This window comes from Tamandua tetradactyla, chromosome 6 (genome assembly GCF_023851605.1).
Source record: "Tamandua tetradactyla isolate mTamTet1 chromosome 6, mTamTet1.pri, whole genome shotgun sequence".
Taxonomy (NCBI): Eukaryota; Metazoa; Chordata; class Mammalia; order Pilosa; family Myrmecophagidae; genus Tamandua; species Tamandua tetradactyla.
Genome location: NC_135332.1, coordinates 22,856,023 through 22,868,023, shown reverse-complemented (window position 1 = coordinate 22,868,023; position 12,001 = coordinate 22,856,023). Strand labels below are relative to the sequence as shown.

Sequence of the window (12,001 nt, the reverse complement as noted above, 5' to 3'; positions counted from 1 at the left end):
TTAGAGCCCGACGGGGCGGTTTCAAGGATCCCATTTTTGGGGGGCTGCGGGGAGCACGGGGCCGCTGACGGGGGCCTCCTTGAAACCGACTAATTGGGATCGGAGAAGCCGAGGTGAGGGCTGGAGGAGGCACAAAGGAGTCGCAGGGCGGAGAAGGGAGGGGAGAGGGGAAACAGAGAGGCGAGAAGAGAAGAGAGGGCAGCAGCGCACTGCAAGTCCCGCTGCTCAGTCCGACCGCGGCGAGCTAGCGGGCAGGCGCGCCGCCCCCTCCCCCGCCCGGCCTCCCCAACTCTGCGGCCGCGAGCAAAGTTTGCCGAGGCGCGGGAGGCGGCGGCGAGGAAGGCACGCGGTCTCCGAGCTGGGGGCGGGGGCGGGGGGAGCGCCTGGGAACCGGGTGGGGGGCGGCGGGCAGCATGCGGGTCCGCAGCGCCCTGCACTGCCTGCTGCTGCCGCTGCTGCTGTTGCCAGCCGCTGGACCGGCCCAGTTCCACGGGGAGAAGGGCATCTCCATCCCGGACCACGGCTTCTGCCAGCCCATCTCCATTCCGCTGTGCACAGACATCGCCTATAACCAGACCATCATGCCCAACTTGCTGGGCCACACGAACCAGGAAGATGCGGGCCTGGAGGTGCACCAGTTTTACCCGCTGGTGAAGGTGCAGTGCTCACCCGAACTGCGCTTCTTCCTATGCTCCATGTACGCGCCGGTGTGTACGGTGCTGGAGCAGGCCATCCCGCCGTGCCGCTCCATCTGCGAGCGCGCGCGCCAGGGCTGCGAGGCGCTCATGAACAAGTTCGGCTTTCAGTGGCCCGAGCGCTTGCGCTGCGAACATTTCCCGCGTCACGGTGCGGAGCAGATCTGCGTGGGCCAGAACCACTCGGAGGACGGCTCGCCCGCGCTGCTCACCACCGCGCCGCCGCCCGGCCTGCAGCCGGGTGCAGGCGGTACTCCGGGCGGCCCCGGTGGCGGCGGCGCGCCTCCGCGCTATGCCACTCTGGAACACCCGTTCCACTGCCCACGCGTCCTCAAGGTGCCGTCCTATCTCAGCTACAAGTTCCTGGGCGAGCGCGACTGCGCGGCGCCTTGTGAGCCTGCGCGGCCCGATGGCTCCATGTTCTTCTCGCAGGAGGAGACGCGCTTTGCGCGCCTCTGGATCCTCACCTGGTCGGTGCTGTGCTGCGCCTCCACCTTTTTCACCGTCACCACGTACTTGGTGGACATGCAGCGTTTCCGGTACCCCGAGCGGCCCATCATCTTCCTGTCGGGCTGCTACACCATGGTGTCGGTGGCCTACATCGCGGGCTTCGTGCTGCAGGAGCGCGTAGTGTGCAACGAGCGCTTCTCGGAGGACGGCTACCGCACGGTGGTACAGGGCACCAAGAAGGAGGGCTGCACCATCCTCTTCATGATGCTCTACTTCTTCAGCATGGCCAGCTCCATCTGGTGGGTCATCCTGTCACTCACCTGGTTCCTGGCAGCGGGCATGAAGTGGGGCCACGAGGCTATCGAGGCGAACTCACAGTATTTCCACCTGGCCGCGTGGGCCGTGCCCGCGGTAAAGACCATCACCATCCTGGCCATGGGCCAGATCGACGGCGACCTGCTGAGCGGCGTGTGCTTCGTGGGCCTCAATAGCCTGGACCCGCTGCGGGGTTTCGTGTTGGCGCCGCTGTTCGTGTACCTGTTCATCGGCACGTCTTTCCTCCTGGCCGGCTTCGTGTCGCTCTTCCGCATCCGCACCATCATGAAGCACGACGGCACCAAGACGGAGAAGCTGGAGCGGCTCATGGTGCGCATCGGCGTCTTCTCCGTGCTCTACACGGTGCCGGCCACCATCGTCATCGCCTGCTACTTCTACGAGCAGGCCTTCCGCGAGCACTGGGAGCGCTCGTGGGTGAGCCAGCACTGCAAGAGCCTCGCCATCCCGTGCCCGGCGCACTACACGCCGCGCATGTCGCCCGACTTCACCGTCTACATGATCAAATACCTCATGACGCTCATCGTGGGCATCACCTCGGGCTTCTGGATCTGGTCCGGCAAGACGCTGCACTCGTGGAGGAAGTTCTACACCCGCCTCACCAACAGCCGGCACGGCGAGACCACTGTGTGAGGCGTGCCCCGCGCCGCAGGCGCCGCGGCTGCCTCCGCCTGCGGCGTCCTACAGATTTTATTTTTTTAAATAAAGAACAATCGAAACCATTTCATTTTTAGGTTGCTTTTTAAAGAGAACCCTGCCCAACACCCCCCGCCAGGTTTGTAATTAGAACTGTAAATAGTCTTTGTAAATTTAATTATATATTTTCTATTTAAAAAAGGAAAAAAAAGAAAAAAGAAAAAAAAAACGGCGAGGGGCACCAGGGCTGAAGAATTGAGGGTGGGGAGAAGTTGAGGGACTCGCCTTTTCTTAAGTGCCCTTTTAAAAACCGCCCCCCCCCACCTTGGTTTGAAATTTTTGGTGATTTGGCAGGGCTGGGCCTGCTGGGAAAGGCACCCTGGCCCGCGCGCTGTTCGTGTCGGCTGCGAGGAGTGGGGAGTTTGTTCCACTCCAGCGTCTATAAAAGCCAGTCTGGGAGCCTCTTCCGTGACGCCGGGCCTGCGGAAGCTGGGTATTTCAGAAGACGCGGATCCCTTTTGTTTAATTTCCCCTTTCCCCTTTCCCCTTTCTCTCCTTCCTCACTTGTCCTGTCTCCTTCACTCGATTTTTGGAAACCTCCCAAAGGAGATGAAGACGTGGAAAAAAAGGGAAAGCGGGGTGGCGGTGAGGAGAGCGTAGAGATCGCGCGAGGAATGGTCTCCACCCCCTGGCCCACTCCCTGCGGGTGGGAAGAAGGTCCTTCTCCTCTTTGACTTTTCCTCTTTCCAACTCGCTGCCCCAAACGCGTGGAGTGGGCCGGAATTACATTGTGAAGTTTGTTTTGGAGCAAAAACATCCCATCTACACACACCACCACCACCACCGCCTAGAGTTGCGAGCCTAGCTGAGAGCTTGCATTCATTTCGGGGCAGGGGGAGGACCTTTGAGCAAACGTGGGGGTCTTGAGATCTCTTAGCTCCTCTCCCCTTCTTTCTCTGGCAATCGGCTGCCCCCACCCACATATCCTCACTGGCATTTCACGTTAGCAGTTCTCTGGATAGTGGGTTTTTCTTGTTCTTTGGGGTTTATTTTATTTTTCTAAAAGCTATAAAAGTGGGTTGGGTTGGAGGGAGGGGACGATGGGCTGGATTGATTTTAGTTTTCCTTTGACAAAAGACTGGTTTCTTTGCAAGCTCTTCCGGGGGAGGGGGGAAAAGGTGGGTATCTTTGCTTTGAAAGAAGGCTCTGGGCAGGCTCTTTGTGACGGTGGGGGTGGGGTTGAGTGTTTACATGACTTTCTATATCACAAGATTGATAGAATGTTTATAACAGATGTTTCTTATCTTCCTCCCCCCACAAATAAAAGTCAAAACTTTTTTAAAAAGTAACTATCCTAAGAAGTGATGTATAAAATGTCTTTGACGCTGGTTAGAGAATTCCAGTTTCCAACATACATTTTGCTCAACTGCTTGGAGTATCTTTTTATTTTAATTCCAAAGGGTTGATTTGAAGAACGAGGGGTGGGGTGGAACAAGAACGCCACATAACTCAATTTTTCACCGTCTCCTGTTCCTTGATAATAGTGCAAATTTAAAGCTAATAATAATAATAATAAAGTGCATTTAATTATCTTGGAGAGATCTAGCCCTTTAATTGCATTTAACAGGGTTGTAACGTTTTATTAGTTTAACCAAACCACACCTCCCCCTTCCCTCTCTCTCTGACATCTATTTGCTGGGGGTGGGGAGGAGAGGAAGGTTCCCAGCCCAGTGTCTGGTAACAGAGAAAGGGTCCCTACCACCCTTTGTTTGGCTCTCTTTTGGGACTAGGGAGAAAGTAAGTTAGAACCCCTACTTCGAAGTGATTGTGTGGGTTGGTTATGTTGGGGGAGGGGAACTGGAAATGTTTAGTGGTAATTGAAGTCGTATGTGGAGCTTTGTTTGGCATTGTATGAAGCCTGGGGATTTCAACAGCGCACACTCCCCCCTCCTAAAAAAAAAAAAAAGCCCCCCAAATCATTTGTGCCCATGGCCATCATAAATTGAAACAGGCGTTTAATCAAATGATGGAGTGTGTGAAGTCTCAACATGAGCTTCCCTCAGCTATCAAAGAAGCAGGCAGGGAGGTGTCACCATCCTTGAGAGCTCCATTTGTTTCAAGATTCTGAAGGAATCCCACAAGGGCGGCAGGAAAGAGTTAAATCACAACCAAATTGTGAGTGCCTCTCCTGGAAATGATGGCAAAAGCCCTTGAATCCAGCGGGATTTTCCAGTGACTAGGATTGAGCCAGAAGGGAAGAGGAGGGCTGGTCCCTTGTTGGAGGTTTAGGGAAGGCCTCTCCCACGTCTCCGACCCCTCAACATTCCCAGCATTTGTCCCTGGGCCCTCAGGCCTAAAGCAGAAGGAGATGGTTGACTAGCAATAATTACCCTTTCCTTCCCTGAGTAGGGGTGGGAAGCAGGGAATTTGGGTAAAGATTTTTCTCCCCTTCTCAACTCCCGCTCCTCAGTGTTTCCTGCTAATTTAGGGAAAGAGGGCTTGAGAAAGCTGATAAAATAGGTTTTATGGCTGGGGAGGAGGATAGATTATGAGATAATTGATTGCCTCTTTTGGAAAGGTAGATTTGACACACACACACACACCCCCCACCCCAATGGCTGAGTTACCTTACTGAAAGTGGTAGGGGAACCTCCTCCCTGACTGCTCCCATTGCTTTAATAAAACAACTCTTAGAGGAAGGGGAGCTGTAAACCCACTTAGTAGGGGAGCAAGGCTAGTGGGGAGAAAGTGCTCTAGAGGTCCAAAGGTGAATTGCCTGAGCTCACTGCCACATAAGAGATCCCTATCCCTGATTGGGAAACCCTGTAGGCAGGACTGTCCACGTTGTAAGGAGGTGGGTCCCTCTCTCTGAAGTGAGGCTTTGTGTTTAGTGGAGGGTCAGATATGAAAAGGCCCCTAGGCCCAGGTCAGATCTCAGATCACAGCTACTTTCTACCTGCACCCCACCCCACAAAAGAGCAGCTCTGCTGGCTCTCCAAGGATGAAGCATTTCTCTTCCAGACTCCCCCTCCTTGTTGAATAGACTTTCACCTTTCCTCCTAGACTCCCCTCCTGAACACTATTCCATTAGTTATAACTCTTTGCCCTTTAAAAAATCTTTTAAGAACCAGTCCCAGAAAAGATCTTTTAATTCCAAGACAAGATTATTCTCCCCAGAGAGCAAGGATTGGGCTTAGTTTAGTGGGACTTGACGTTGCTGACTTCCGGATTATTCCATAAAACTCCCCAAGAGGGTATTCTTTGGGTTCCAGATCTGGGCTGGATTCTGGGCCTGGGTAGGCGATGGCCTATGGTTCAGCAGGGCATGTGTCTGGGGGAGCACATCCTGCCAATTCCAAGGCAAGTAACCTTTTGTACTGTCATTGTAACAGCATCCCTTCCTTCTTTAGATTTACCCTTCTCACCTCTATAAAGGACGCTTAAGCTTCTGGGCGCCACTAAATCCGAAAAATCTTTGAGCCTCCTCCCATGGGGGAAAAATGCCTAGACCCACATAACACCCAATTTTGCATATAACTATAGGAAGTTTATGGACACTCTCCCCCCGCCCCCACCAGCTAGTTTGCAAATCCCTGGTCTAGACATTTTCTAGTCCTAATCTCTAGGTAGCTTCACTTTTCCAAGGAACATCCTTTACCCCCTCAGATTCCAGTGTCCTCCAGTCTCTAATTACCCCTGTTTAAAAAAAAAAGAGGTGGGGATGGGGGTAGGGATCAAGAGAGAAAACCATCAGACCTATAAAACCAGGAATCCAGGTTACCAAAAATCTTGGTTACTTTATCCGGGGAATAAAGGATTTAAGGCTTAAAATATAGTTTCTATGGGGGACAATGGAAAAGTTTTGGTAAGGAATGGTGGTGATAGCAGCAGTAACATTGTAAATGTAATCAACAGCACTGATTATATATTTGAATGTGGTTAAAAGGGGACATTTTAGGTCATATATATATTACTAGAATAGAGTAAAAAAATCCATGGAACTGCACAACACAGTGAACCCTAAGTTAAGTCATGTAGTATAATTAATAGTACAGTTATAAAAATATGCTTTCATCAGTTGTAACAAAAGTTCCACACCAATACAGATATTAATAATAGGGTGGTATATGGGAATCCTGTATTTTATGCATGATTGTTCTATAAACCCACAACTTCTCTAATAAAAAACAAACAAAAAAACCCAACAGAAAACAAGAATCCCCCAAAGTGGATTATGTATTCATCATTCCTGTCCCTCACTCAAGTAGAAAGCCGAAGATGCACCAGGCTGGAATGGATGTGTGTAATGTTTGTAGTCAAGGGGAAAATAGAAGGTGAGAGAGAGGAACGTATATGAGACAGCTCTAAAGTTAAATCCTGGCCCTGCTATTTATCAGCTGTTAGCCATTGTGGGAGTTAATCTTAACCGCTAAGCACTAGGACCCTCATCTGTAAAAAAGTAATAGGACCTGTCCGGCAAGCTTGTTGGTGAGGATTAAATATGTACATACAGAAAGAGCTGGCACACAGTGGATAAATTCCTAAAAGTAGTATCATGGTATCAAAGGATGTACACATCTTGAGGGATTTTCTTTCCTTTTTTTGTTATTTTGTTAACATTTTCCATTTTAACCACTTTCAACTATACAATTCAGTGGTGGTAATTACATTCACAATGTTATGCTACCATCACCACTATTGATTACCAACACTTTTCCATCACCCCAGACAGAAACTCTGTACCCATTAAGCATTAACTTTCCATTTCCCATTCCACCCTTGCCCCCGGAACCCTATAATTTTCCTTCTGTCTATAGGAATTCGCATATTCTAGTTATTTCATGTGAGTGAGATATATACTATTTGTCCTTTTGTATCTGGCCTATTAAACTCAACATGATGTCTCTAAGGTCCATCCATGTTGTCGCTTATGCCAGAACTTCATTCCTTTTTATGGCTGAATAATATTCCATTGTATGGATATACCACATTTTGTTTAGAGTTCATCAGTTGATGGAAATTTGAATTACTTTCACCCTTTGGCTATTTGTGAATAATGAAGCTATGGACACTAGTGAACAGATATCTGTCTGGATCCCTGCTTTCATTTCTTTTGGGTATATACCTAAAAAGTGCAATTACTGGGTCACATGATAATTCTATGTTTAGTTTTTTGGAACTGCCAAACTTTTCCACAGTGATTACCATTCTATAGTGCCACCAGCAATGTATAATGGTTCCTATTTCTTAGCATCCTTTTCCACATTGTTATTTTTAATTTTTTTAATAATAGACATTCTAGTGGGCTTTAAGTGGTATCTCATGGTTTTGATTTGCATTATTTTCCCTAATAGCTAATGATGTTGAGAATCTTATGTGCATATTGGCAATTTGTATATCTTCTTTGGAGAAATGTCTATTCAAGTCTTAGACCCTGTTTTTAATTGGGTTATGTGAGTTACAGGAGTTCTTCAGTTTTTTTGGATATTAAACCTGTAACAGATATATAGTTTCCAAATATTTTCTCCCATTCTGTCTTGGGAGATTTTTAAACTATTGTTTCTGGTATTTCAACAGAATAGAAAGATTTCCTCTGTACCCAGTTTTTCTACCTGACTCTGAGTGCCAATCTGGAGTCCCTCCTAGTCTAGTGGCCTCTCAGAGTGGTGGGCAGTGTTTTTCTCCCTCTCTATTCTCTGATTAGGACAGAAATGTCGTACTCGCCTGAGTGAGCAGGGCACACTTGCAGGCAGGCTCCCTCTCCAGCCGGCTTTGAAGCTGGCTAATTAGGGCTAGGGCTGTCACAGCTGGCTTCCCCTGAGTCTCCCCTTGCTCCTGCCCCATGCCCAGCCACATAGCCTGAGAGACCTTCCCTAACTGCCTTGCCTTCCTCCGCAGACCTGCAGGTCCTCTAAGCCACCTGGGAAAGCCCTAGGATTTGAGGCTGAGAAGGGCCAAGGGAAGGGCCTTGAGAAAGGGCAAGATGTGACTTGACACATGGAACAAGCTGATAAACCACCAGGTTTAGAGAGGACAGCCCATGGCCCGGGACCCCTCCTCATTTCCAGTGAAGCCTGGAGACGCACTGACCTGGGCCTGGAGCTGAGCCTGGGTCCTTTGTTTGAAAGCCAAGCTTTCTGAAGGCTCCAGCCTCTGAACCTAGCCCTTATAATTAGTCCCAATCAGACTGTTTATGTAGGGGCCTTGTGCAGAACTCAAAGCTCCATGCTTTCATTCCAAACCTGAGGGGGAAGAGAGACAAGGGGAAGGAATCTGTGTGGGGACAAACAAAAGGGAAGTTGGGGTGATGAGAAGAAGAACTGGAGTAAGGGGAAGAGGAGGAGGTCTGGGAGAGGGGAGGGCCACCACCTTCTGCTTGACCATCGCAGGGGTCAGGAGCCCTACCAGGGTAGCTTGTACCCTGGAATCCGGCCCCTGGACTGGGGCTGCCTGCCTTCCCAGCAGGCTCTGTGGGTGGGTCGGTTTGTGCTAATCGGAAATGGCTTGGATATAGTTAATCCAGCTAATCACCAGCTTCGGCCTCGTGGGAGGGAAGGGGACCGCCCAGAGACAGGGCTCTCCAAGGAAGCTTCAGTCTTCTCATTTTCTTTCCTCTGACTGGGACCTGGGGTGTGCCAGGCTCTGGAGCTGCTTAGAATGGTGGGCTTAGAGGGTGGGCAGGGAAGGAATATGGGAAGGGAAGTTGCTTCCTTGCATCTCTGGTCTTGTAGAGGAATGTGACAGGAGGGAGTGACTCCTAGGTCACCAGGGTGAGGGCATGAGGGTTGCGGGAAGAGCGGGCAATAGCAGGAATTGTGGGTAGGAGAGAGGATTCTCAGCCACTGCTCCTAGGAGGCAGTGGGTATGTTCCAGACTCAATTAGTATTCTCTTCCTGTCTGGGCCTCCCAGGGAACTCTCTGGGGTGGGATGTAGCTTATAGGCAATTCTATGTACTGGGCTTAGTGCCATGTTGGGGCAGGGGAGCAGAGTTGGGGTCTGAGCATGTAACTTCCTTGCTTAAAATCTTTCCAGGCTACTCCTGGTGTCTAAGAAGGGCCCAAATTCCATCCCTCAGAACACAGAACTTTCCGTGATCTGGCCCCTATCTCTCCAGTGTCTCCCACAACTCTCCCCCATGCTCCTATGCTTTGACCTCCAGAACTCATGTTCTCACACCAGCCATGCCTCATGACTTAGAATATACTGTCCCTCTGATTCAAGTGCCCTCCTCTCTTTATCCTAGATATTAACTACTAGTTCCTCAGGACTTACGTCAGGTTAGGTGGTCCCCTGTAGACAGCCATACTTGACACCCTTGTTCACCTCCCCTGATGTACCCTGTCTCCGGCACTGTGTTCAGACCTATCTTAGCAAATCATAGTAGTTGTTTGTCTTGCTTCTTGGTTGTGAGTTCCTTGAGGCAAGCTCTATCCCAGAGCCTAGCAAGAAGCCTGACACACAGTGGGTATACAAGGTCACACGCTCTGCAACCAGGCTAGCTGAGCTTGACTCCTCACCCAGTCACCTAGGTGACCTTGGCCAAGTTACTTACCTTCTTGGTGTGTCATCTGTAAATGTTGGTAACAATTATACTTATTTGCAAGACTGGTATGAGTATTAGATACAAGTATAGTGTTTAAAATAGTGCCTGCCACATAGTAAGTGTTTAATAAATGCTAGTTAAGTTTATTCATTTATGCGTTGGCTCAGGAGATATATGTTTAGTGCTTACTATGAATTAGCCACACATTAAGCCCTGGAAATGCACAATCTCAGTCCTTGCCCATTTGGAGCCTCCCATCTATTTTTTATTTTTTTATTTTATTTTTATTAATTTAAAAAAATTACAAGATACTTCCAGGACAAGATGGTGGCTTAGCAATGTGCGCATTTTAGTTCGTCCTCCAGAACAACTAATAAATAACCAGAAACAATACAGAACAGCTCCTGGGGCCACTTCAGTGACTGGACACATGGCATATCCCAGTCTAGACCAGTTGGACCAGCTGCGAGCTGCCCTAGAACTGTGAGTTCCCCAAGCCGTGGGGGCCAGCGCCCCTCCCCCACAGCTGCTTCCCAGAGGGGAAAAAAAAGAGACTTTACCAGCAGCAGGGGCTGAGCCCAACCAAACGCCAATTGTGGAATTAATTAACAAATTCTGACTACTAAAAATAGGCCTCCAGCTCAGGTGAACCTGGTCAAAGTGGAGGTCACTCATTTTTGCCCTGGCGCCAAGGGGGCAGGGCTGATGGAAAAAGGGGGAAAAAAAAAGAAGGAAACAGAGGTTTTTGTGGCTGTGTTTCTACAAAGACTTGACTGCCTCTGGATTCAGTGGCAGGACTTCTCAGGCTGCAATTGCCTCAGACATAGGCAGAAACAAGGTTGTTTGAGAGCTTGTCTGGAGCCTTTGCCTTCCCCGGGGGAGGGGTGAAGCCCAACTCAGGTGGAATCCCTCCCTCAAGGAATTCAGACACCAGGGATTGGTAATTGAGCCATTAAAAGCAGCCTACAACCTCTCCTCTATCTTCACCACATCCCAAGCCAAAGTTAAAGGTACCACATCATCTTATACTGGTGGGACCTGCAGGCAGACAAGCACCACATACTGGGCAGGATAAGAAAAACAGAGCCCAGAGACTTCACAGGAAAGTCTTTCAATCTGTTGGGTCTCACCCACAGGGAAGACCGATGCAGGTGACTCTTTCCTCCTGAAAGGAGGCCAGTTTGGTCTGGGAAAATCCAGCTGGGGTCTATAATACCTATGTAGACCCTCCTCTTGGTGGGGGGAAAAAGGCACCATACAAGCAGGGCAATAAATAAGAAAACAAGAACTGAAAAATTCTCCTCTGTTAAATAAAACCTAAGCTAGAGGTCCAGAAAAAGCTGAACTGAATGTCAAAGAACAGAGAGACAACAAATTCATCCAGCAAGAAAACCCTAGGTAAAAGAAGTGAAAACAATCTCCAGAATAAACTAATTAAGGTAATTAAATGCCTAGACATCAGCAAAAAATAACAAACACACTAGGAAAATTGAAGATAGGGCCCCTTCAAAGGAACAAACCAACTATTCAAATGAGATACAGGAACTGAAACATTTAATTCAGAATATACTAACAGACATGGAAAACCTCATCAAAAACCAAATCAATGAATTGAGAGAGGACATACAGAAGGCAAGGAAGGAACAAAAAAAAGAAATCAAAAGCCTGAAAAAACAAATCACAGAACTTATGGGAATGAAAGGTATGGTAGAAGAGATTAAGAAAACAATGGAAACCTACAATGGTAGATTTCAAGAAGCAGAACATGGTATTAGTGAACTGGAGGACGGGACATCTGAAATCCAACAGAAAAAGAAAATATAGGGAAAAAAATGGAAAAATATGAGCAGGGACTCAGGGAATTGAAAGACAATATGAAGCGCATGAATATACGTGTTGTGGGTATCCCAGAAGGAGAAGAGAAGGGAAAAGGAGGAGAAAAACTAATGGAGGAAATTATCACTGAAAATTTCCCAACTCTTATGAAAGAAGTGCAGCGTACCCCAAAGAGAATAGATCCAAATAGATGTACTCCAAGACATTTACTAATCAGAATGTCGGAGGTCAAAGAGAAAGAGAGAATCTTGAAAGCAGCAAGAGAAAAGCAATCCATCACATACAAGGGAAGCCCAATAAAACTATGTGTAGATTTCTCAATAGAAACCATGGAGGCAAGAAGACAGTGGGATGATATATTTAAATTATTAAAAGAGAAAAACTGCCAACCAAGAATTCTATATCCAGCAAAATTGTCCTTCAAAAATGAGGGAGAAATTAAAACATTTTCAGACAAAAAATCACTGAGAGAATTTGTGACCAAGAGACCAGCTCTGCAAGAAATAC

General features: G+C 48.5%; 1 protein-coding gene across 1 annotated transcript; it reads left to right on the top strand.

Moving 5' to 3' along the window:
• Positions 1 to 411: 411 nt before the first annotated feature.
• FZD2 (frizzled class receptor 2) lies at positions 412 to 3,689 on the top strand. Its single transcript, XM_077163002.1, has one exon. It carries the CDS (start codon positions 414 to 416, stop codon positions 2,109 to 2,111), a length of 1,698 nt encoding a protein of 565 aa, XP_077019117.1. The 5' UTR covers positions 412 to 413; the 3' UTR covers positions 2,112 to 3,689.
• The last annotated feature ends 8,312 nt before the right edge of the window (positions 3,690 to 12,001 follow it).